We start from the raw sequence: 21,974 nt of genomic DNA on the forward strand, positions 1-21,974 counted from the left end.
TGGAGAGGTGAGGTGTGGCAATGACATCCTCAGGGCAGGATGAGCCCACGTGTCCCCCTCCTGTGTGGCAGTAGCAGGGTGGCCATAGCGCCTGTTGGGGTTTGTGGTCTGACTGCTGCCTGCTGTTGGTGTGGCTCATTTGCCAGCAGCAGAGCTGAGCTGGGAGGTGAGTGACACAAAGGGAATTGGAAAAGTTTGGCTGGCTCTTCAGACTGGGGTGACCCCATGGGACCAGTGACAGGAACCTCCACAGCACTGCTGTGGCTGTGCGGTGGCACAGGGCATCCTGCCCATTGCTGGGTGCCTGGCAGGGAAGAGGGTGACTTCAGTCTGAGCTGGAATCCACAGAGTCCTGAGTGAGTCAGTATCTGCATGTGTTAACAATAAAATGCAAAAATAAAATGTCAGAGTGATAGGAGAATAAGACACATCTAAGAAAATAGCAGCTTGGCAGGGATGCTCCCTGTTGCATCACCCTTTTCTCACTTGAGGGCAGGGTCCTCTATGCTATCCCAAACCTCCCACTAGCTTAGGAATAAGAAATGTTACAGCTAAACCAGCTAAACTTCTCCAAACCGGCACAAAGCTGTTCTGCAGGCACTCACCTGCGGGAGTACAGAGCAGACATCAGGCAGGTATGGTGGAGCTGGACTTGGTTTGTGACCAGGCAGTTAGGAACAGGGTGGGCAGCACTGCACAGGCACTTTAGCAGAAAACTCCAAAAAAGGACTAGCCAGGGAAATGCTGAAAGCCCTGAACCTCTATGTGATGTAGGAAAAACTAGAAAATGGCTACAGGTAATGGCAATAGGCATAAATCCAGCCCAGTACCATCACCATTTACAAACAGGTTAATTTTTGGTACCTTTGAAGGGGAGGAAGGGAAAGCACATCATAAAACTTTAAAATAATTCAGCTCAGGAGGGAGTTCTGGAAAACTGCTTTGAGGTCACTTGGAACTGCTGGAGGTGTTTGCTGGTCAAAACCAAACAGAATCTCCTGCCATGCCAGTTCCTCCTGCTGTCCTCCACCGAGTGTCCAGAGTTCTCAATCCCTTTTGGGGCAATTCAGGTTGGGTTGGTGCGAGAACTGAAGGGGACTGCCTGGCTGTGGGGTGAGGGCAGATAACAGTGCTCCCCGCTGTCTGCAGAGCAGCTCTCTGGGGTTTGCTCCCAAATAGAAACACAAGTTGCCTCTAGAAAGGGGACAGTGTAACAATTTTTTTTATTTGCAGCAGATTGGAAAGGCAGTAAATGCTGATTCTTTCAGAGCCAGCCATGGATTAAGTCCATTATAAAATTAAAACAGATGGAATGCAATTTCACTTACATTACAAAAAAAGGACAGGAACCATCTGCAATAAGATTTAGCATTGCAAAGCTATTGTTATCATGTTACCATTAAAACCTTTGATGAAGGGTTTTATTTTCTTTCATAAACTTGTTCATATGAAACAAATGTTTTATTTATCCATCTTCCTAAGATAATCATGTTTAATTTACAAAGATGACATCTCTCAAAAAAACAGACAGCTCTTGGTTCTAACATAACATGTAAAAACAAAGAAATGGTGTAAAACTCCCAACGTCAAACCACTGGGACTTGAAAGAGAAGGATGTAGCAAAGGGAGAATTCCCTATCCATTTTTCCTCTAAAAACCATTCCTTGTGTTTGGGGACAATGTTTGATACCAAAAATAGATAATTAATGAGATAATGGGATAGTGCATGTCACCTCCTGTCCAATGGGATTATCTGATGGCTAATTATGGACAGATTGTGATTAATGTGATTATGGATTGGATATTAATCTGATTCTGGCTTGATCTAGTTATGTTTTAGTCTGCTCCAAATGGTTAATTGGATCTGAGATAATAGAAATGCAGCTTGCACCAGATTTTGCCACATCAGTTGATGAAGTATCTTTTGATCTGGGTGGGTTGCAAACAATAAATTATTTACAGCTGTTGAGAAAATGACTCTTCCTTAGAATGTAGTCATTCATTTTATTTTCGAGAGCCTTTGAAAACAAAATCAATATCCTTTCTAAAAGGAGATGTTGACAAAAGAAAGGCACGTACATAACTCACAAACAAATGTGACGAAATTAAACAGTGGTTAACCCGGTGGCCTAATGTCTGGTGATGCATTTGAATTGCTATGTGGAGCTTTGGGTTCAATTCTTCTGAGACCAGCAGGGGTTGGGAGCATTGCAGGGGAAGAGGGCCCAGCTCTGGGGAAAGTGGTATTGCACAAGAGCTACCGCCAGCCCTGCTATTGATTAAGAATCAGCCATGGTAAAATGGCAAAGGGAACCCTTGCCATTTTTTCCCCTCCGGATAAGAAGGATTCAAACAGTTCATAGGCGCAGAAAACACTCATTGGCCCATCTCATCTGGCCTCCTTCATACCAGACCATGCAATTGGACCCATTATTATTATTTTTTCCCCTCACAGTGAGCCTGTTAATTTATGGTTGACCTCAGTCAAGTCTCCCAGAGATGCATCTGGTCTTGATGTAGCCTGCCAGTGCAGAGAGGCTGCCTCACTCCCCATGAAGCCATCCTTCTTATGAGCTACTTTCACTGAAATGGCAAATCAAATGTGTATTTTAGACTCCACCTCATCCACTGGATCTCCTTATGTCATTTTGTGCAGGGTTAAAGGCAATGGCTAAGTTGTAGCATCTTCGTGACAGGGCAAAAGGTGCACCAGCCTTTGTCACCAGGAGGCATAAGCTGCAGGTAACTTCATCAGAAGGTGCTCCTCTCCCAGTAGACTTTGCAATAAAGATAACAAAAATCAAGTAGATCCCAAAACACTGAAAACAGAGGCATATTGCAGCTGCAGGATTTCCACTGAAGTGTTATTCAGTGAGCTTAAACTGAAGAAAAAAGGAAAAAGCAACTTTCCCTGAAGTGCTTGCAGGCGTGGAAAGGGACATTCCCCTGGGATGATTTCAGGCACTACTGTACCTGTCTCTGCTGCTTGGAACTGCTTGAGTGGGAATACAGTGGCCTCTGGATTCCTCTCCAGTAGTGTAACGAGCACGAAAAGCAGCTACCTATTTAAAAAATAATGCTGCTATAACCTGGCAAAGAATTTTACACGCATCTCCCATTAGTGACGAGGCACACTGCGTGCTGGAGGAGGGCCGCAGGTCACAAAATGCTCATTGTAGGTGCCTGCACGGGGAGAAGAGCAGAACTCTCTCTCCTTCTAGCATTGCTTCCCTCATCCTCCACACAAACCACTGCTATTCCTGGGCAGGACAAGCTGCCTTCCAAGGCTTCCAGGAGATATGAGCATCCCTTTTTCACCCATGACCTCAGCAGGAGAAGCTTTTAACTCCTCTGGTGATCTTGTTCTCTAGGAATAGGCTGCACATGTGATGTAATGTTGCTCCCTAACTCCCTCATTACTTGATTGGTACATGTAAATGATTAGCAAGTGAGAGGAGTTTATAGGAAAGGGAAAACACCTGCCTGTGTTATTTTTATAGGCTTGGTATCAGTAGAAGGGTTGTCCCTGCTATAGGGTGGCTTTGGTGGAGCTTTAGTCTATGGCCTCCACTTTGGAAGTAGGACTGGTGGCATTTTTCCCTTCTAGAAGGCTGTTGTAAGGTCTCATGAAAGACTAGCTGCTGCTCTGAGACATGGAGGTGAGTAGTTGTAAGGTGGTTTAGGCAGAGTGTTAAGCACACCTGCAGCAGTGTTTTGTTTTATTATAAAGGAACTCAAATGTGAGACATGTTGAGACGTAGTTTTGTGCCAGTGGGAATGAGGACCACATAGGAGGACCATGGGGAGAGCTGTCCCATGCTGTGCAGAGGGTCCTAGGTTAGTGACTGTGGGGATGAAGTGAGTGCAATTTTGTGGGATGACTGAACCACTTGGGTCATGTGAGCTTGCAGTGCTTGGGCATGAAGTATTTCATCTGCAGAGATTTCTCCTGCTGCTGCTTCCAGTGTGGGTTTTTGTCCTGTCCCTTCTTGCTGCTGCCCATGCAGTGCCAGGGTGTGGGTTAGAGAGCCCTGCGCAGCCATAAGCAGGTTGCAGTTGCTTTAATGTTATTGGATTTTGACAGATTAGGAGGTGAATCTTTTCATGTACTGGGGAAGCTTCGCAAATGAAGGTCTTCTAATTTATCTGACTCAGCTACCCCTAGGGTGATTGCAGGAGGAGCAAGCAAAGGATGACCCATGTCAGAGGGGGTCATCGTAGCAGTAATAAAGAATTCCTGCCTGTCTCTAAATCCCTTAGTTATGAGGCTGTATTGGCTGGGTTTGATATGTTTTAATTAGGAATTATGTATTTTAAGGGAAGGAAAAACTGATTCTGGTGGAGGCATGATTACATATTTTACTTGGTTTTGTAGAGAGACCAAAACAGGTACCTGCTCTTGTTTGCAACCATATTTTCAAAAGTTTGAGTAATTTGTTATTGACTTTTATTTCTCCCCTCCCCCAGTTGTGTGAAAAAATGTAATTCCCTTCCCAATGCAGAAATTGGGTCAGCAGATCCTAATGAAATAATCCTGGATAACAATGCACCATACAAGGATCTGCTCCCACTAATTAATGAGCAATTTTTCTTTCAAAATACAAATGTACCCTCTTCTGCCTGAAGTGGACAGTGCCTACAACTTCAGCAGCACCCATTTGTTGTGGGTTTTATGATTTTTATTACTGTCATGCCCTAGGTGGGAACGTCAAATAGGCAAAAAAGCTTTTTGCCACAGTTCAGCTAATATGGATCATGCTGATATAAGCCCTACCTGATTACAATTATAAGCTCCTAAAACACTGGCCATAAGTGATAAAGACTTCCTTTGTGCTTGAGGGTATAATCCGCATCAAGCCAGTTTCAATAAGGATTATGGGCATCTGAAGTGTTGCTGAGGTTTTGAACCAAAAAACTATTCTGTTTTATAAAACAAAAAACAGAATAAAAAGCCTGTCATGTCTCCCAACTGGTGACACTACACCTTGAAATCTGACCTAAAGGGTGGTGATGTCACTCTGCTCATGAAAATACGATCTATGCTATTAAGCCAGATGCATATTGACAGGATCTCTTTATTTCAAGCTATGAAGCAATTAGGTCAATTTTGATGGTAGCTCACCTTTGTTTTGGTCTGAGGTGTTAAAAAAAGCAAACTCAAATGAGAAGGGTTTGTTTCTTTTGTGCTTTGGGTTTTTTAGAGATATGTGTGTTATTTCTTTTTATCAAAGATTTCATCCCATGAGATGGGCATGCTGGAAGCTGGGTTTTTGAGCTGAAAATAGGATTATGAAATTGCATGCCATGCTTCTAATGAGTAAAACACCTTAATTAAGAAGACATAATGGCCAAATTAAGTGTGCCCAGGATGATGATCTTTTGTATCCTTATTTTGCTATTGTTGTATTAACTAGGGTGCAGATAGGGATTTCTGTCCTGCATAAAGCTTCACATTTCTGAAGAGTTATGTTGCACTTTAACCACCTCTCAAATGGGCAGTAAATTATTTATTTCATTTATCCTCTCTTCAAACTTTTGTCAGGGTCCTGTGCTTTCAGCAAAATCATTCAACCCATGACACCCTTGTCTTTATGAAACACTTGTTTGTTTTCCTGGTCATTTGCTCAATCCAAGAGATACAGGGGCAACCCCAGGTGCTCATTCTGTTTTCTTCATTTCTGGGGGCATGGCTGAAGGGTGGAGCCAGGACTGGGCAGAAGTTAGAGCAGCCCTGGAGCTATGTTAACCTATATATTCAGGCACAGGCCCTGAAGGAGGTTTGCTGCTTCCTTCAGCTCTTCCCTCCACAACCATTCCTCAGGGCTTGGGGAGTTCTGGGAGCACTCTGAGGCCAGGAAGCTGTAATATGCATCACTGCTACTCTTCTTCCATTATAGAGGCATCTGAGACAAACTGTCCATTCAAATGCTGGTGTTGCTGGACCTGGTTAGCTTCTCTGTGAAGCAGTAGTACATTTTGGCATCTGATGTGAAAATCATGTGGCAAAATACATTTTAGGGCAATCCTGCACCAAGGCTGTGGCAAAGCTGAGGAGCCTTTTTGACCAGTTGGCCTTTTGCTTTTCCTGGGGCGCCTCAGAAACACAGAACGAATCACTGACATGCTGCAGATCACCATGTATGCTGGGAAGAGCAGTCCAACAGCCACAATTGTTCAGGATGGGCTGGGGGTTTATTTTTTTCTCTAAACCACTTCAGCATGGGAAGGAAGAAACTGCATTTGTGGCTTGCTATCTAGTGATTTCCAGGATGGGAAGTCAGTTGGGAATATCCACAAGCTGTGTGTGCTCAGGACTCCTGGGCTGGCAGGCCAGCTATTTCAGCTCCTGCCAGCTTCTCCAGGACCCCAGGTTTTCAGAGAGATGCAGTGCATACTTTAGCAGTGAACTTGGCCTGAAAGGTCATTGCTTCATTGTTTTTTTGTTTTTTTTTTTTAATCCTTTGCCACCTGGGAAAAGTATCTGGAGGTATGGAAAACAGTGAGTCCCAGTGTGGCCCCTGGGGTAACCTGGTGCTGCGGAAGGGACAGACACAAAATGTCTTGGCTTGGTTCTAAGAAATAAGAATAATAAATAATAATAAAAATGGTCTAGATATTATTCAGAGTGAATGAGCTATTGCCCAGTGCCAAGTGCAGGGGTATGGGTGAGGCAACTGTCAATCTGCCCTGGCAAGGGGATGCTGCTCTGGGCTGGTGTTACCTGAGCAAGTTTCCATGCTGTCAGAGTGCTTGGGAAATTTAGGAAGCATCCAGCCTCTATGCTCTTGCTGTGTGCCAACGCCAGAGGGAAGGTGGCTGGGGGGATCCGGACACTGGTGGGCAGCCCTAGGCCTGGGGGGCGGGGGGGTGTCGGGGTGGCAGCCTGCTCATGCTGAGTGGCCCCACAGCCGCAAATGAGGACTTTTCCTTTCTTTTTCTTCACGAGGCACGTTTCTATTGGCTTGGGCTAGCCCGGTCTGGAGCATAGGCGTTCGCGTTCCCAACTCCGCTTCCTGTTTTCTCCCTTTGGAAGGCTTTAACCCTGTGCGGAAGCAATGCGGGGCCAGAGGCTAGTGCTGGTGGCCAGCCCGCTCGCGAGGGAAGGCGCGCGTGCCGCACTGGTGCCTGCTGTCCCTCGAAGCGCTAGCGGGAGCGGCTCGGCTCTGCCCTCCGGTACCGCGCGGGGCCAGGCACGGGCCTGGCCGGTACCCGCGCGTGCAAGCGGTGCTCTACAGCGCTGGCCGTGAGCCCGCCGCTCCGGCCAATGAGGCGGCGGGGCGGGGCGCTGCTCTCGCGAGAGCGGCGCTGGGCCGGGGTGCTGGAGCCATGTTGCGGGCGGTAGCGGCGCAGCCCTTGCGGCGGGCGGTGAGTGAGGGTGGCGGGGAGCGAGTGAGGGCGGGCGGCGCGCGCCCCCTCAGCACTGGGGCTCGGCGGCGGGGTGCCGGCTGCCAGGGTCTCCGGGTCTCCCCTCGGCCCTGGCCAGGAGGGCCCGTGCCCAGTGGGGCAGAGGTGGTGTGGGGCGGGACCGAGCTCCGCCGTCGGCCCTCCCAACAGAGGTGGCCGAGGGGGTGTCCGAGAAGCAGGTACCGAGGGGCGCCGGGGCCGAGTTCCTCCGCTGGCCCCCGCTTCTCACCCAGCGCCGCCGTTATAAAAAAGTTTCCGAGTGTATGTCGGGTGTGTAAGAACTGTGCAGTGCTTGCTGCAGGCAGGAGCTGACGGTGGTTGTCTTGGACATGGTTGTAAGGGAAGTTTTAAAGTTCTCCAAGTGCTCACTCTGCCTCCTTCGTACGGGACTAGCTGGAGAGTATTGCTTTCTTTACAACTGGAAGAGGCTCTTGGAGTTTATTATTGCGAAATCTTAACAATGCTAGACACTTGCGGCTCAAGGAAAGGCTGTCTGGGGTTTTGAGAGGGTTAACACAGTGTTTCTCAGATGAGTGCAGCTGTGCAGAATTGTAATTGCTTCAACTATTACAGCTTGTGGACGAAGCTAATGAGAAACACTTGTTGCTTTTCCACATTGACCTTCATACTGCTCAGCTGGGAGGAGTAATGGGCTTTTGGAGGCTGTTTGCTGCTTGTGGCATGGTAGCCATGTTACCAAATTTAACGACTAGGTGAACTCAAGGTTAGTTGGAGTAGATGATTCATTAAATACCCCTGAATATTTGGTCAGTCTTGTAGCATGCACCAGGAGGCACTCTCTCCACCAGAACTGTGTGTATATAGCCCTTCTAAAACAGCTAAAGTTTTTGAACAAGTTTATTTTTCAGTTCCCTGAGGCTTTTACAGCAATGTATTAATTTGTTTCAGATATGAAGAATAGCTTAAAAGGAGAGCAAAGGTAGACAAGGACATACATGATTTAGTTCATCAAACAATTGTAAGTGTAACCATGGCCAACTCTCAGTTGTTGTTAGGCTGTAGGCTTTGTAGAGCAAAGGTCTTGGATGATCTCTGGTGCTCCTGGAACACATGGTACTGCTTTGTAAATAATGCTTCACTCGAAATCACTGCACAATTCAGTTTCATGTCCTGGTAACAGGCAGTCAGCTCCTTGTTTTTCAGCCATATGCATCTAAACTCACAAATGTACAAAGCCAATACAACGTAGTGTGTATTGTCAGTGTGTGGGTAGAAGTGTGATCTACAAAAGAAGAGCTAACTCCAGCACTGCTAATACTCCTACAGTTCAAAAATGAATATAGTCTAGAGAAAAACAGGATATGAGAGAACTGGAAAGCAACTAGGAAAGGTTGGAGTTGCAGAACTTAGAGCTGAGAAAGAATTTGAGACTGCAAGTACTCAAAAGCTTGATGCAGAGATGGGATTAAGCCATCTAGTGAGGTCATTTTCAATAGTGTTGTCTGTATTTCAGAACAACTTTCTTGCTTTGATTTTTATTAGTGATTCGAACATTAATATAGCTTGGACATAGCTGGAAAGTTGATTCTTTAGTACAGTTTTCTATTGCTGCTTCAGTTCCTTTCTAATTTCAAGCCTTTATTATGATTCTTTAAATCCTTTTTATTAGTGTTCATTTCTTTTGCTTTTCTTTACAGTTTTAGCTGCATTTCAGTACAGGTGCCTTTAGTGTTGCTTTTCTAGTTAGTGTTTTCTGGAGGTAAAGAGCTGTCTCGTAGACTTCTTCTGTAGCCAGATCTGTATAAAGGCTGTAGAAGAAGTGTAAGGTTTATTGCTAGAGCTTCCTCCTCTATCTGAGCTTCCCAGATATGTTTTCTTAAATTTATTTTAGGTTTTGCAGCTGCAAGACTGTCTATTAATAGAATTAGGCACTGCTTTATTGCATAGGAATGTAGCCATTATCTTCACTAATACCTCAATTCCTAGTTCCTGGAGTCAGTTCTTGGGAATTTTGCCCAGTAATAATGGATCTCTATGAGATGCATAATTCCTACCAAGCAGCTCTCTGACTTTAATTTCTGTCCAGTTTGCATTTACAGCTAAGAAAGTCAGCTCTAAAGATGCCTTTTTGGGTCCACCTGTTAGGTGCTTTTGCGTTGTGAATTTCTGTTGTGGTTTAGTTGCTGTGGTTCCAGTGGCTCTTCTGATGAGGCTGGGAGGCGCACTTCGGTCTCCTGAAGGGTGAAGTTTCTTACAGCCTATTTCATATTTGGAGTGTGGAAGCATGTAGAATACACCTGCAGAAGCTCTTGTGTTTCCTCAGGCTTTCTGGCTGTCCCATGTTTTGTCCCTGTGTCTGCCATATGTTACTTAAGAGAGCTTGTTCTGTGTATGGTGTTGCAGTGAGCATCCTTGCAGTGGGCTGCAGGCAGTGAGCTATGGACTGTACGGATTGCAGAGGCCACTGATCCATGTCTGCTCACGAAGCAGCAATCAAAGATTTGCAACACTTTTGTCTGGGATTTCCCAAGTGCTAATACGTGTGTTTTGTAGCATATAAGCCACACATCCATGTTTAAGAAGTGCTGGACCTGCTTTGTGCTGTTCAAGTGACCTGTCTGTATGCTGAAAGACCAACATGTGTTTGTTTTGCATTGGTATTGCTGTGAAGAGTAGATCACCTGTGCAGATTGAATGAATAGTTTGAATGTGTGGGTTATCTGCATATGTAGTGGGCATGTCTAGATTTCTGATGTTTTGCTGAAACAGTAGCAGTGTAGTCTCGATTATTTTGTCTAAAGTCTAGAAATTCAGATATTATGTTTAATTTTTTCACATTCTACTTGGAAAGCATTGCTGAATTTCTCAGGTGGGAAGCTAAAAGGTGCTTAGAGGAAACTTGATGACAGATTCAGCAAATCCTTTGGTACTTTACAAGTGGCTTAATTGATGCATACTGCACATCTAGGTGCTGATGTTTAGGCATCTGGAAGTCAGTGGCTGGGTTTGCTTTACAGTAAATGCTGGGGGGAAATGAGAAGTGTTAGAAACTCCAGACCATTTTCCTTAATGAGTGTTTATTTTATTATGTACTGAATCATTGGAGTTTCCAACAGAGAGGAACATATTTCTGTTGTGGAGGCAACATAGGTGCCTAGCTTTGATGTATATCTAACCTAGGTGAAATAAATCTCCAGTTCTACTGGTTGCTGGCAGGTGTGGTTTTCATAATTACTAGTGTGCTTGGGAAGCCACTTGATTGCCTGACTTAGTGGGATGTTTAACTGCAGTTGATGCCTTTGGATAGCCTGATTGGTTTTTACCAGGAGCCTTTTGTGGCGCAAGCACTTAGGGCTGTTCCCTCTCAATGTGTTGTTTTCAGTAGTTTGGTTGTCAGCTGCTTAGTTTGTTTGCTGTTAGCTGAGTAAGTTTATACTCAACCTTGGTATTTTATCTAGGCTTCAAACTAGATGTCCTGTCCAAGCACAGGTGGAGAAATTGTCAGTGAAATAATGGGCTGTTCTTGTAAGCTGTGAGCTGGACAAGTTACTTCATTAGGATAACTCCCTGTCTTCTTCATTGACTTATTGCAGAATCTTAGTTTTCAGGATCAGATGTGACTGGATGAATTATTCTCTGCTTTTACTGCACAAGGTTTATTATAGCAAACAAAATCAGTTTGGTTTTGGTTGTTTAAAATCATTTGTCATGTGTTATATTAAAATTCAGACCCACGTAGGAATCTTATTTGTCATCCAGGAATATTACCGAAGAAAGAGTGAATTACCTAGAATGTGACTTTTTTAAATCTAGTCTTGCCTTTATGTCCAGAAATATGAAGTAGGCATAAAGCGACCTTCTGGTTTGCAGTTCCCACAATTATATGGGATCATCAGTTTAGAAATCATGCCTAGTTAATGCTGTAATATCTGGCCTGCTCAAGCAACATACATTACTCTTATCCTTTTTGGATGTAAAAAAAAAAACCCAACAAACAAACAAAAAAAACCCCCAACAAATCCCACACACAAAAAACAACCACACAAAAAAACCCCAAAACAAACAAAAAACCCCAACAAAAACCAACCACTGTTTTGGGGGTTTTTTGGTTTTGTTTTTTTTTGGGGTTTTCTTTTTCCCAGTTTATTCTAGAATTGTTTGCCAGGATGATATAGAGCTGCTCTGGTGGTGCAGTAATACAGTCAGAATTAAGTGCATGTTTAAAATGCATGTGGCTCCCTTTGGAAATTTGAAAACTTCAGAATCTTTCAGGAGTGTGGTTCACTTTGCCCTGCAACACAACTATAAATCATTGGAAAAGTGGGCTTTTTGCCACAGAAGCATGGATTTATTCTTCAAATGGTGACTAAAATCTCATATCTTTTATTGCAAATGTATGAAATGTAATCAAAAATGCAGTGTCTGATCTGTACTGGCAATAAATATTTTGTTACTGGCAATTGGCTTCAAACAGTCTCAGTATCTTTAATCATAACAAGTAACCTTAAGCATAAGAGATTTAATGCAGAGCACTTCTGTAAGATTCGTTGCTGGTTTAATCCAAACAACAAATTACAAATCTGATTCTGCAGAAATTTACCTTTCTACTTATACATTCACTCTGTATTAGCTTCAGTGTAGTACTTGGAATTTGTGTTCTCTGAGTGAAGCTTAGCATGTTGGTAGGCTTTTTTGTTGTTAAGTCCAACTTTTAGTCTCTCAGATTGTCTGAAGCTTTTTCCAGTTTAAGTGGTGGGTGAGCATTTGGCATGGAGGAAGATGGGATCAGAACATATGTTTTTAAAAGTAGCATTTGGTTATGCAGTCTGAAGCATTGTGTTACTATCTGTGCCATGGTCATATTAATGAATACATTTTGTTTTCTATGTGTTACATTACACTAATCATAACTTGAGTGTTGATTTAGGCTTTGTATAGGATACACTGAGACTTGAAGGATGATAATCCCATTCCCACCCCAAACCCTTTCCCTGTGTTAGTATTCGTCTTGGAGGAATAATGCTTTTTCCAGGTTCACCCTGAAAGTTAGAGAGGAAAGTCTCAGAGCTTAGGATATTTTGGTTTGGTTTCATGGTAATTCTTTGTTTCACCCTCACTTTTTTTTTTCCTTTCATGTTTTGCTTTAGAAGTTAAAATCTGTGTGTGGATCATGAATTGAGGAAATTATTATTTAAGGACCATTAAATTATGGTGGTAGACTAAGTGACCAAGTGTCAAATGTTTTAAAGGAAAGCAGGAGAAAAAAATGCTTACTAGCAGTTCTATCAGTGTGTTTTCAGGCTGTGAGCCCTTGCTGCTTATTTGCCATCCTGCCATTGCATGCAGTTTTGCCTTTTTAAATAACTAATCTAAAAAGTGTCTTCTGTAGCTAGAGTTTGTCTAAAATGTACAGTAAAAAACCCAAACAACTCTTAAAAAATCCAAAACAAACCCCCCAAATGCCCCCAACAAACCAGCCTAACCCAAATGGTAAATACTGATTTTGCTACCCTTGATTTCCTTCTGTCTTAGTCTTGCTGGTCTAATCTTCAGTTTTCAAGGTACTTAGTTAAGGTGGTCAACTGAGTTTGAGTGTAATTTATTTAAATGTTTTTCTTAATATGTTCAGTGTTTTCCTGTGGGGCTTTTAATCTAAACACAGCATGTTATAGATTGACATGAAACAGGTTTATGCCTTCTCTTTTTTTTGCACCTTATGTGTTGTGCTTGCTTAATATATATTATTTAGATTCAGCCTCTTGTTTGACAGCAATGTTTTACAGTTTATATAACTGATAACTTACTGTGAAGCTAAGTATCAAACTCCTCTCTCTCTTTCTCTTTCTTAAAGGCATCACTGGTCCAGAGGTTTCAGAGTACGTTAGTCATAGCAGAGCACAACAATGAGACTCTCACACCCATTACACTAAATACCATCACTGCGGCAAAACGTCTTGGAGGTGAAGTTTCTTGTTTAGTAGCTGGTACCAGCTGTGACAAGGTAGGAAATGGTATTTTCATACAAACAAAATAATGAATGCACTGAAACAATACTTGGCAGCATCTTGGTCAGCCTGAAAAATAATCTGTAGTGAAGAGGAACTGTGCCAGGAATTGCTAATCTGCCGGAAATGTCTGGCACTTGAACTGCTCCTCTTCTCAAGTGGAAATGTGGGTATAGATTTAATTTCACAAGGAATAGCAATAATTTTGATTGTTTAAGCTTATACCAGCAAATTTTTATAGGACTAAAGACAAATGACTTTTAAAACAATATTTCCCTATGGAGTTCAAAATAAAAATTGTGCGGTGCTGAGAACTTGGAAAGAAGTTTTGTTCAGATAGAAACCAGCATAAGTGAAACAGCACAGTGACAAACGGGGCTTCTGAGCTTCTCAATCTTACAAATCAGCTGCTAGTTGCATAGTGAGTGCATTTGCAACCTAAAATTCTGAAATTAATGCTTCTTGACTTTATAGCTCACATCTGAAAAGCTTGTGTATTAGCTGTTGTAACTTTTATGTACAAAATGTAGAGACAGTATAGTTAATATGTTAGTGACGCTTTTATTCAGCATGATTTATTCTTGTGTAAACAGCAATAGTACAAATTTTGCCTAATATTTTTCATACTACGCTATTTATGAATTGTTATTCTAAAAGTAACATGTAGTATCTTATGCAGGAGGCATGCTTAGGGCAGCTAGTTCACAAATAAGTGGAGAAACATCAGCTATTTTAAACTGGGACCCAGGTGTTTGAGGTGGGGATCTGGAAAAAATAGTTATCTAGATCAAGAAAATAAAAAACCGAATTTTGCCTGTTGCATAGTAGAAATGATTGGGAATGTTTTATTTGGCTTTTAATAGTAAGTATATGATGTCTGGCTGGCAATGTATGTCATTCTGGGAAATGGTACTTTACAAACAGAGGTTGATTTTATTTGGGGTTTTGAAGTTTCTTTGTGAGATCTGTATGATAAGACAAAAGAGACAGTTACTCAGATTCTGGGGCATTTTTGCTTATTCTTGTTAATTTTTGAGGGTAAACTGATACTTGGCAAACTCAGTGTTAGTTCTGGGACAATGCATGTGGTTTCTAGACAATGGCGTTAGTCCTCTGATCTGCAACAACCCTTTTATCATTTAAACTTCTGCAAGTGTACAGGAAAAAGAATGCATAAATGCAGAATTGAAAATACACATCACATTAGTAGGCAAAGGATTGCTCCTAAAATTTGGACAGAGTTCCTAACATTGCTGTACATTTGTATTTGCATTGTATATTTGCATGGTAGATACTGACTGATTTAAGAGAAAGTAGTTGATTACATCAGAATACTGAGCAGTAATCCTCAAATGTTACCAGCTGTTGAGATAAGTGAGATCACTGTGTAATCCTTTGTACAAGAGGGAAGCTCTCCTAGGTTTGATTTGCTTTGTAGTTTTCATATTTACAAAATTAATTCTCGTTATCCTGTAAGGCACTATGCTGTGATCACAAGATCTGCATTTTGTCCCATCAAGTTTGTTCCAATTCTGAAATTCATGTACTTTTGAGTTCCAGTTTTAACTCTTCTGTAGGCTGTGAGCGACTGGTAGCAGGGACTCTTGTTTGTTTGTAGTACCTGTTACAATACAAGCTAACGATAATTCATCTGTAATCATAGGTAGCACAAGAAGTCAGCAAAGTGCAGGGTGTTGCAAAAGTTCTGGTGGCTCAGCATGATGCATACAAGGGATTTCTAGCAGGTGAGAGTGCTTCTTACCCATTGACAAAAGAAACAGTGTTTATATTTGTAATTGATAGTTGTAAATTCTGAGCAACATATTTTTATCCTCAGAGGAGCTGACTCCCTTGGTTGTGGAAACTCATAAAAAATATAATTACACCCACATTTGCGCTGGAGCGTCTGCCTTTGGAAAGGTAAGTAGATCAAAGTGCATCAAAACTTTCCTGTGGAAAAGGGACAGGCACTGTTGCATGTAAAAGTGTGAATCAGAGGGGTCAGCCATGGACAGCTTTGAGTTTGCAAGAACTTACTAGTTAGAAACACTGTTGTCTGAGTTTTATTATGGGCTGACTTGAACAAAGGAAAAGCATAGAAGTGTTCAGTGGTACCCAGCTAGTTCTGTGTACAAAAGGCAAAATGTACAACAACATGAATTAGCTGAAGTTATCTGAAGGCATTATGAAAATTGCACAGTATGTTGAGATGATAATTGTATGATTCTCATGTTGAAATGAAAATGTGCAGACCTGCGGGAAGTAATTTTTTTTGGGGGGGAGGGAATTGTATCTATCCTGTAAGTCATGTATGTTGAAATGTCTGTAAATATATAAGTAACAGACCCAAGTCCTAGCAAAGATGGCTTTTAATGAAAATAGAGTTTTTCAAGACTTGTTTTTGGAGAAGTGTGTTTGTAAGTGTGCGGAGAGCCTCCTTACTAACAGTCTGGTCAGCTTTGTGGTGCAGCTAAACTGAAGTGAAAGGAAACTTTTGGGATCTTGCAGATGTAGGATCAATGATGCCGTCAGCCTTCTGTCTGACTACTTTCGCTTCTAATCACTATCGGTCTGTATGCTTGCATTTCTTTTTTTTTCTTTTGTAAGAGAAATCTGTACATAACTTAAGTCTTACAGGCTTTTATTTTTTTCGCTTTAGTTTTGCTCTAAAGTATCTTAGTAAATGTTAACAGCTTTTGCTTTAAAGCTTATGTTCTTGTTTTTAAGTGCTTCATGTAAGTAATGATGGGGGGGCCCTTTGTGTTGTACCAGATTAGGAGGGGGACAAAAAGCAAGCAAAGCATTTGCTGTTACTAATTTTTTCATGATTTATGTTGCTCTTTTTATTCTCTTTCCCATTCCTAAGGTGCTAAGACATTTTCTAGATTCCATTTCAGAACAGGCAAATAACATTTTAATGTGAATTTTTGAAATAATATTTTTTGGCTCTTAGGGGAAGAGTGTGGTGGTTTTTTCCTATTGTCTCTGGTAACTAGCTTCAAAAAAATACCCTAATTTTTTCCCTTGGAGTGCAAAGAGTTCAGCAATCCATCATTGTCAGTATTCTGAGCAAATTACATCTATATTCAGTTTTCAACTATTGGAGCAAATAAGCCTCCTAATTTGAGATACTGGATTAAGGGTTTACTTACGGTAAGTCTCATAAAATGTCTAGTGTTATTGCAATAATGGGTTTTTATTTGGCTGCTAAAGCTATGTGAGTAGCCCTATAAAAATCTTAGTTGCTTGTGCCTTTATACTTACAGACAGCATTATGTGAAGTTAAAACTGGGACAGCAGGTATTCTTTTATGGACCACATGTGTTTCACTTTGCTGACTTTTAATCTTTAACTTCTAGAATCTTATTCCCAGAGTGGCTGGCAAACTTGATGTTGCCCCTGTTTCTGACATTATTGAAATTAAGTCACCAGATACCTTTGTGAGAACTATGTATGCAGGTGGGTAATCACAAAGGCGTGTGGTATTTGTGCAATAAAAGACCCAATACTAATAACTGCATTAATCCTGTTGTTAGAACATTGGAATATGATAGGAATTTTCACTTTACAATCTGAATTGCTGGGGCTCATAAAAATGAAATCTGGGATGGGTGTGATGTTTTATGGGTGAGAAAGCAAGTAATCCTGACAATTTTGGTACTGTCAGTTAGGAGCCAGGTCTATCACTTCACTTGATAGAATTTGATGATCTCCTTTATACATCCTGCATTTATTTGTTAGTGTACTTCTGATCAGATTTTATAAAACATAAGACATTTAGTTCATTGTCCAGCTTTATTTAATATGACTAGCATTAGTTCTGGTTTAAGATGCTACAGGGTTATTTTTCCTAATTAGAAAGACATTAAACTAATTATTTATAGTATTAAATTGGCTTAATTTACAATTTTTTTTAGTCTTGTTTCTCTGATGCTTGTCTGAGACTGTGCTTTAATTTTGGTATGAGCTCATTAGCTTGCTTTTCTTAATTTTGCTGTACAAGATGGTATCACGTACCAGTGTGATATTACATTTTGAGTTACATTACCAGAATGTGATTTTTGTGTTGCTCTTTTAAGTTGCTTCCCAGTAATTCACAGTTTTGAGATTACTTTATGATTAGCTGGTGTTGCAGCATTTTTTTCTCCTTAGTGTTCCCTATAGCCTCCAATGTGAAGTAAATACCATGTATTATATATTATAGAGAGAAACATAATCTCACAGGTAGTAGAGGCAGGCGTTATTGTCTTCTCATTAATTCATGTGGCAGGATAAAAGATCTATGAATTATAGGTGCTCTTTATGTTAAAGTATGACACTTGTTTGTATTTTTTTCTTTTTCCCTTTCTGAAATTTAAAAGCTTGTCCATAAGAGATGATCTGAATGCTTTGTATCATTTAAAAGCAGGATTTGTTATCATACTTCAGAAGCATGGAGCTAAAAAGTAAATGAAAATGTTTATAATTTATGTTTATTAAGTGCCTGACTTTCAAGTTTTAGTTATTTAAAATGCAGTTTTGGGAAGTAACTTTCTGACTATTACCTCTTCTTGTAGAACTGCTGATGTGTTTCTAATATTAATTTTATTTATTTTTTAAAAAGCCTAGTATGTCTGATATCTTGTTGAAGAATATAATATGACCCTTTGTTTTCTTAGGAAATATTCTTTGCACTTTGCAATGTGATGAAGCAATTAAAATATTCACTGTGCGAGGAACTTCTTTTGAGGCTGCACCAGCAAGTGGTGGTAGTGCCAGTTTAGAAAAGTGTGAGTATTTGTTCTGGTATTTTGTTGCTTCATGTCATAAGAGTTTTGCTCACGGCACAGTGATGTTTTGTAGAAGTATTTGTTAAAGCAGACTATCATAATTCTAGTTTTATGATTTTAACATGGGTACTTTACACTTTTCATTGACCAGGAATGAAATTATATGTGGTGAAATCTGTTTCATGCACTGTTTAAACCTCTGAGGCTGCAGCCTTGCAGCTTAGTTACAGCTGTTTTCAAAGCAAGATGGAGAAAAAAAAAAGTGGCTGGCTAGTCACAGGTTTTGTTTAATTGCTCATATTTCAATCAAGATAGGTCACTGCAATGTCTAGCTAAATTCGTAGCAGTTTAAATTGCTTTGAGGACACCCAGTTGTTGTTTTAAATCACTTTTAACTAAACCAGGTTTTTAATAAAGCCAGTGTAGCTTTGAGAGAGAAATCCAGTCACAGAATCACAGAATATTTGAGGTTGGAAGGGTCTTCACAGTCATTTAGTCCAACCCCCTTGGAGCAGGTTGCCCAGGATTGTGTTCAGTCAGGCTTTGAGTAACTCTACAGATGGACACTCTGGGCAACCTGTTCTAGTGTTTGACCGCCTCTGCTGTTTTCTTTTCTCTGGGCCTTTTTATGACTGTGCTGTAAATCCAGCAGAGACAATCATTAGCATTGTGCTGCATGTGTGTGGGCTCCAGTCCTCAGATTTTTGTGGGTGGCTTTAGTGCCTGCTCCTAAACCATCCTGTATTTCCTAAAGCTCTGGGTGTAAGGAAACAAATGCTACTTGATACTTAAGATTAGCATAGTGTATTGCTTAACTGGCTTGTTTGCCTGTCTTAATAAGAATTAAATTTATTATGCTGGGTTGCTATCAATGTAGTATACAACAGACCTTTAATTTTAGTGCAGTTTATACTAGAGATTACTTAAACATAACTAAAAAAAGAAGCTTGTAACTCAGGGACAGAGCAATTACTGGTAGTAGGTAGAATTGGTTATGGAGTGAAATCTGCATGAAGTTTAAGATCAGATTAAAAATGTTGAAATTACATATTTGATCTCTTTTCTTGTGGGTGTTTTTATTCATCTGCTGAACAGTAACCCCTCCACCGCCTGTTGGTCTGTCTGAATGGATTGATCAGGAGCTGACAAAAAGCGACCGACCAGAGCTTACTAGTGCAAAAGTGGTTGTGTCTGGTGGTAAGTAGATAATATGAAAACTGTGCTATGTTGCATTTAAATAATGGTACATCTTGATTAAATAATCTGTGGCAGAACACTATAATGTCATATGTTCATAAAGATATTCATATTTATGATGTAGTTCTTGCACAGGGGCCAGCAGGAACACACCCAACATGTATGTTTTGTGAAAAGGCAAAGCATGAGCTTAACATATGCTTGTAGGCTTTTTAAGAACATTGTCATATTTGGTGAGTCCCTTTAAAATTATAGCAATATGAAGTGGTTTAGTTCCAAGTCTGTCATGTTTAAAATTGTTGTTAATTGTTAGAGACAGTCCAAATGTTATTATATAATGGCTCTAATGACTTTAAAATCATTATGCTTGTATTCTGCTCTGCAGGTATAAAGGGATGGACTGTGATTTTTATTCTATGCCTAGGGCTAAAAAATTATCCTTTAGTTATCCCACTACAGAGGTTTGTACCAGCAGAGGGAGCACAAATTAGTGAAACAAAAACAAAATCCTGTTCCTCTGATTTCAGAGAATGGTCTTGATGGTGCTGCATGCAGGAAATAAACCAGACAGTGCTGTTGTGTTATACATATGAAATAATATTAATCACAAAGACAAAAGCTAAGTCTCCAAGTATTCAGTACTGTTTAGTAATGGATTGAAAACTACCCTATGCAAGTGTGTATTTGTGTCTTTGCAAATACTTAGGGAGAAAGTTTGTGTAGACAATAAAAAATCTTAGAGCATATTATCTTCTTTTTTCTTAACTTTTAAGGGAGAGGCTTGAAGAGTGGTGAGAACTTCAAGCTGTTATATGATCTTGCGGATCAGTTGCATGCTGCAGGTAAACTTGTTTTTTTTTTCCTTTTTTTTTAGACCCTGGTTATGTTTAAAAAGGTTACATGAAAACCAGTGTTCATATTAAGGTCTTTTATTTTCATGTCTCAAAAACCCCCCCAAAAAATCCCATTACTTTAGAGTCATAGATAAAGTTTTGTCTTTTCCTGGTGGCCAGCTGTGTATTTAAATGCTTGGGTATGAAGCAGAATATGAAATTGTAATATGCCCTGTCCTTTGCAAATTCAACAAGTGAAGCTATATAAATTAAAAAATGGTCTTAGCTTACTTTGAAGAGCTGATATTTTTTTTTCATGCATCCTCACATACTGCTCCTTTATAGATTCCCTTTTGCAGCTCTTGTGCTTTGACTGGCTCTGTCTTTGCCATGCTTTTGTATCAACAGCAGAAAACTGACCCTGTACAGTGTTTTGGCAAAATATTTTAAGTAAAGGTTGGGAGAGGTGAAGGAACTGCTTGCATTAACTCTTAAACTACATTAGTTTTAGATTTCACATGTAAAAATAAATTTGTAGTTCTACATGAATAGCTTTGTACATTTGTGGCTTCACTAACTCAATGTCTGTGTGGCATTTTCAAGTTTCCTTTGATATTTCTCTTTACTGTGTCTGACTTCTGAGCTCTTGCAGCAATGTAAGATGGCACATGTGTTCTATTCAAACTGGGGGAACATTATGGGAAGGCATTTATGGGAAAATCCTCTTTTGACAAAGCAACAAGAGAAAATAATGGAAATATGCCAGACTGAAATCCTTGGGTTTAAATATATGGCCCTTTAGTACTGGGAGTAAGGATTTCCTGTTGCTTATGAAGTGCATTAGCACTTAGTATTTGGAAGTTTTAGCCACTGGTATAGAGAGGGATTACTATAAGAGCTTTTAAGAGGGAAGTTTCTGAATGCATGCCCTTTGAGTGTGGGACTCTTCAGTAAAATACATGTGCTTTTATGGTGATAGAAATTTGGCTCGCTAATATTTTAAAAGAAAACATTGGAAATATTTTCTTTCAACTAGTTGGAGCTTCCCGTGCAGCTGTTGATGCTGGCTTTGTTCCTAATGACTTGCAAGTTGGACAGACGGGCAAAATAGTAGCGCCAGTAAGTATAGAAATCTCTCTCGTGAAAGAGCTGGGATGTTTTCTAGTATGCATCTTCCTTCAAAGCAAATGCTTAAAAATGAGCTAAGTCTTAATACCAAGCCTAGCAGGAAAATCTTAGTGTGCCTGTTGTGATACTGTCACTTGACTGTGCCTTTGCAAAACTACAGCAGCAAGCTGTGATGTGAATCTCCACCATGGGTCAGTTGGGAGGTGTTTTGTTGGAGGCTGTGCATGCTGGATTCTTTCATAGTTGCCTATGCTGAGCCTTTAACTTTTTCACACCTCTCACTGATATGCTAAAACATGTTGTTACCAATGTAAACTTGAAATTGTATTGGTATGTGGCTTGATCTCTGGGGAGTGTGGATTTGTTTCATTTACAGGTGATGATTTATTGTTTAAAGTTTGGTAACTATAGCTGGGTTATTGCAGTACATTTTAAGCAAAACTTTTTGTAAGAAATGGAAGTGCAAGAAACTCGAGAAATAATCTACAGGTTGGCTGCTGTGAAATATAAAGTAGGGCATATTCTCATAAGCACCTTACTGTTGGGAAATAACCTGCTGCTTATCTTTTCTGCTATGCATCCTGATATCACAGGGGACTAATTCCTATCCCTGCATTGTTTGGCTCTAGGGTGGGCTTTTTTGTCATATACAAGTCTGAGACTGCTTTCATTGTTCT

General features: G+C 40.6%; 1 protein-coding gene across 1 annotated transcript in view; it reads left to right on the forward strand.

The window, feature by feature from the left end:
• Positions 1-7,263: 7,263 nt before the first annotated feature.
• The window catches only part of ETFA (electron transfer flavoprotein subunit alpha), a 28,827-nt gene continuing 14,116 nt past the window's right edge, over positions 7,264-21,974 (forward strand). The window contains exons 1-9 of the mRNA XM_034066061.1: positions 7,264-7,365; positions 13,217-13,366; positions 15,034-15,115; positions 15,208-15,290; positions 16,730-16,829; positions 18,029-18,139; positions 19,235-19,336; positions 20,110-20,178; positions 21,206-21,288. Of these exons, the coding sequence (XP_033921952.1) occupies positions 7,327-7,365; positions 13,217-13,366; positions 15,034-15,115; positions 15,208-15,290; positions 16,730-16,829; positions 18,029-18,139; positions 19,235-19,336; positions 20,110-20,178; positions 21,206-21,288 (819 nt within the window). The 5' untranslated portion in view covers positions 7,264-7,326. The remainder of the gene's footprint in view (positions 7,366-13,216; positions 13,367-15,033; positions 15,116-15,207; positions 15,291-16,729; positions 16,830-18,028; positions 18,140-19,234; positions 19,337-20,109; positions 20,179-21,205; positions 21,289-21,974) is intronic.

The sequence above is a fragment of the Melopsittacus undulatus genome, chromosome 9 (assembly GCF_012275295.1).
Source record: "Melopsittacus undulatus isolate bMelUnd1 chromosome 9, bMelUnd1.mat.Z, whole genome shotgun sequence".
Classification (NCBI taxonomy): Eukaryota; Metazoa; Chordata; class Aves; order Psittaciformes; family Psittaculidae; genus Melopsittacus; species Melopsittacus undulatus.